Genomic DNA, 3,525 nt, shown 5'->3' with positions numbered 1-3,525 from the left:
TTAGACCCCCCCTAGACCCCTCCTTACCCCCCTGGCGACCCCCCAGTCTCCCCCTGAGGACCTTTCTAGACTCCCTTATCTCCCCCTGGTCACCCTCCTCGACCCCTCCTGACCCCCCAGTCTCCCCTGGAGGGCCCCCCCAGATCCCTGAGGACCCCCTAGGTCCCCTTATCTCCCTCTGTGGACCCCCACAGAACCCCCTTGACCCCTCCTGACCCACTAATTCCCCCTGGGGACCCCTCATACCTCCCCCAGACCCATCCTGACCCCCCGTGGGGACCCCCTGAGCCCCCAGTTTCCTCCCAGACCCTCCGGGAATCCCTTAGACCCTCTTATCTCCCCCTGGGCACCTCCCAGACCCCTCCTGACCCCCCAGTCTCCCCCTGAGGACCCCCCTAACCCCCTTCTCCCCTCTCTCCCAGCACCACCCGGGGCCCTGAAGCCGGAGATGCCCCTTGGCCATGGCGGCCCCGGCGCCCCTTAAGATGCCAGCGGCGTCGCCGCCAGCGCCCGTCCTGCTGCTGCTGCTGCTGCTCCTGGCGGCGCCGGCGGTGCCGGGGGCCGCGCCCACGCCCTGCCCGGCCGCCTGTACCTGCAGCAACCAGGCGAGCCGGGTGATCTGCACCCGGCGCGAGCTGCTGGAGGTGCCCTCGAGCATCTCGGTGAACACCCGCTACCTGAACCTGCAGGAGAACCACATCCAGGTGATCCGCACCGACACCTTCAAGCACCTGCGGCACCTGGAAATCCTGCAGCTCAGCCGCAACCTGGTCCGGAAGGTGGAGGTGGGCGCCTTCAACGGGCTGCCCAACCTCAACACCTTGGAGCTGTTCGACAACCGGCTCACCACGGTGCCCACCCAGGCGTTCGAGTACCTCTCCAAGCTGAGGGAGCTGTGGCTGAGGAACAACCCCATCGAGAGCATCCCATCCTACGCCTTCAACCGGGTGCCGTCGCTGCGGCGCCTCGACCTGGGCGAGCTCAAGCGCCTCGAGTACATCTCGGAGGCCGCCTTCGAGGGGCTGGTGAACCTGCGCTACCTCAACCTGGGCATGTGCAACCTCAAGGAGATCCCCAACCTCACCGCCCTGGTGAGGCTGGAGGAGCTCGAGCTGTCGGGGAACCGGCTGGGCCGGGTGCGCCCAGGGTCATTCCAAGGCCTGGGGAGCCTGAGGAAGCTGTGGCTGATGCATGCGCGGGTGGCGGCGGTGGAGAGGAACGCCTTCGACGACCTCAAAGCTCTGGAGGAGCTCAACTTGGCCCACAACGACCTGGCCTCGCTGCCCCACGACCTGTTCGCTCCCTTGCACCGCCTGGAGCGCGTCCACCTCCACCACAACCCGTGGCGCTGTGACTGCGACGTGCTCTGGCTCAGCTGGTGGCTGCGGGAGACGGTGCCCAGCAACACCAGTTGCTGCGCCCGGTGCCACGCGCCACCGGCGCTGCGGGGCCGGTACCTGGGCGAGCTGGAGCCGGGCCACTTCACCTGCTACGCGCCTGTCATCGTGGAGCCGCCAGCCGACCTCAACGTCACTGAGGGCATGGCGGCCGAGCTCAAGTGCCGCACGGGCACAGCCATGACCTCGGTCAACTGGTTGACGCCCAACGGGACGCTGATGACGCACGGCTCGTACCGGGTGAGGATCTCGGTGCTGCACGATGGCACGCTCAACTTCACCAACGTGACGGTGCAGGACACGGGCCAGTACACCTGCATGGTCACCAACGCCGCCGGCAACACCACGGCCTCAGCCACGCTCAACGTCTCGGCCGCTGACGCTGCCGCCGCTGCCGCCGCTGCCGCCGCTGCGGCCACAGGCTACACCTACTTCACCACGGTCACTGTGGAGACCACTGAGGGCGGCGGTGAAGAACAAGCCCCCCAGACCCCGCCGGCGCCCACAGCACCCGGGTGGGACCCCTCCGGCGGCTCCACGGCGGCGCCGGCCACGCGCGCCACAGGGAAGCCCTTCACGGTGCCCATCACCGCTGCCGCGGCGGCGGGCGCCGGGGCGGCGGGAGGGGGTCTCCAAGACCTGGACGACGTGCTGAAGACCACCAAGATCATCATCGGGTGCTTCGTGGCCATCACCTTCATGGCGGCCGTGATGCTGGTGGCCTTCTACAAGCTACGCAAGCAGCACCAGCGCCACAAGCACCGCGGGGGCCCCGCGCGCGCCGTGGAGATCGTCAACGTCGAGGACGAGCTCTCGGGGGGGCCTGGCGGGGGCGGGGGGGGTGTTGGGGGCACGTCAGGGGGGGTGGGGACGTCGGGGGACAACAGGCTGGCACTGCCGGCGCTGGAGAGGGAGCACCTGGACAGGTATGCGGCACTGGCCGCCCACTACGGGGGCCCAGCGGCGGCGCTGGGGTGCGGGAAGACCCCCCTGCTCAACTCGGTGCATGAGCCGCTGCTGTTCAAGAGCCCCTCCAAGGAGAACGTGCAGGAGACCCAGATTTGACCCCCCCCAAAAGAAAGTGAGGGGTGGGGACCCCATTCTCCTGCACAGAGACTCAATTCTGGCCCCCCCATAAAGGGGGAACGGGGACCCCCCCAATCCTGGACTTGACTCCCCCCAGCAAGGGGGAATGGGGACCCCCCCTAAACCTGGACTTCACCCCCATGAAATGGGGGAAACAGAGAAGCCCCTCCTGCCCAGAGACTTGGATCTGACCCCCCCAGAAAGGGGGAACAGGGACCCCTCCTAAAATCTGGATGTGACCCTTCCCAGAAAGGGGGAACAGGGACGTACCTAAACCTGGACTTGACCCCCCCCACCCTGAAATGAGGGGGTGTGGGGACCCCCCCTAAACCCCAGACTTGGACCTGAACCCTCTGAAAAAAGAGGGAGTAGGGACCCCCCGAAACCTGGACTTGACTCCCTGAAATGGGGGAAAAAGGGACCCCCCCTAAACCTGGACTTGACCGCCCATGGAAGGAGAGGGACTGGGGACCCCCCTAAACCACAGACCTGGATCTGACCCCCTCCTCAAACCCCTCCTGTTCCAGAGCCCCCCCAAGGAGAACAAGCAGGAGACCCAGATTTGGCCCCCCTAAAAGAAAATGAGGGTGGGACCCCTTTCTCCTGCTCAGAGACTCAATTCCAACCACCCTGGAAAGGAGGAACAGGGACCTCCCTAAACCTGGACTTGACCCCCCTTAAACCACAGACCTGGATCTGACCCCCCCAAAAATTGGGAAGTGGGGACCCCCCCCACTTATGGACCCGGATCTGACCCCCCCCCCAAACAGGGGGCACAGGGACCCCCCTCTAAACCACAGACTTGGACCTGACCCCCCCAAAATGAGTGGGGGGAGTGTGGGGACCCCCCCCAAAACGGGGGGGCACAGGGGGACCCCACCGACCCAGTTCTGACCCCCCCAAAATGAGGGAGGGGGCCTGGGAGCAACCCCCTCCCCCCCAAAAAACCCCACCCTGTGGTGCCCACCTGCCCATTTTTGGGGGGGGGAGAATTGGGGGCAGGTTTTGGGGAGGGGGGACAAATTTTGGGGGGGCTTTGCTG

General features: G+C 66.4%; 2 protein-coding genes across 2 annotated transcripts in view; both read left to right on the top strand.

Moving 5' to 3' along the window:
• The window catches only part of LOC108510178 (basic proline-rich protein-like), a 6,037-nt gene extending 5,509 nt beyond the window's left edge, over nt 1-528 (top strand). The window contains exon 3 of the mRNA XM_017839862.1: nt 423-528. Within this exon, the coding sequence (XP_017695351.1) occupies nt 423-440 (18 nt within the window). The 3' untranslated portion in view covers nt 441-528. The remainder of the gene's footprint in view (nt 1-422) is intronic.
• LRRC4B (leucine rich repeat containing 4B) lies at nt 462-3,480 on the top strand. The gene has a single exon (XM_017839861.1). The coding sequence runs from the start codon at nt 462-464 to the stop codon at nt 2,460-2,462; it is 2,001 nt and encodes a 666-aa protein (XP_017695350.1). The 3' UTR covers nt 2,463-3,480.
• The last annotated feature ends 45 nt before the right edge of the window (nt 3,481-3,525 follow it).

This window comes from Lepidothrix coronata, unplaced genomic scaffold, assembly GCF_001604755.1.
Source record: "Lepidothrix coronata isolate B3197 unplaced genomic scaffold, Lepidothrix_coronata-1.0 Scaffold522, whole genome shotgun sequence".
NCBI classification, from domain to species: domain Eukaryota; kingdom Metazoa; phylum Chordata; class Aves; order Passeriformes; family Pipridae; genus Lepidothrix; species Lepidothrix coronata.
The sequence above is the reverse complement of the archived record's forward strand: the minus strand, read 5'-3'. Positions and strand labels throughout refer to the sequence as shown.

Coding starts and splice junctions, on each gene's coding strand:
- LRRC4B (XM_017839861.1), top strand. CDS start 462: ATGGCGGCCCCGGCGCCCCTTAAGATGCCAGCGGCGTCGCCGCCAGCG.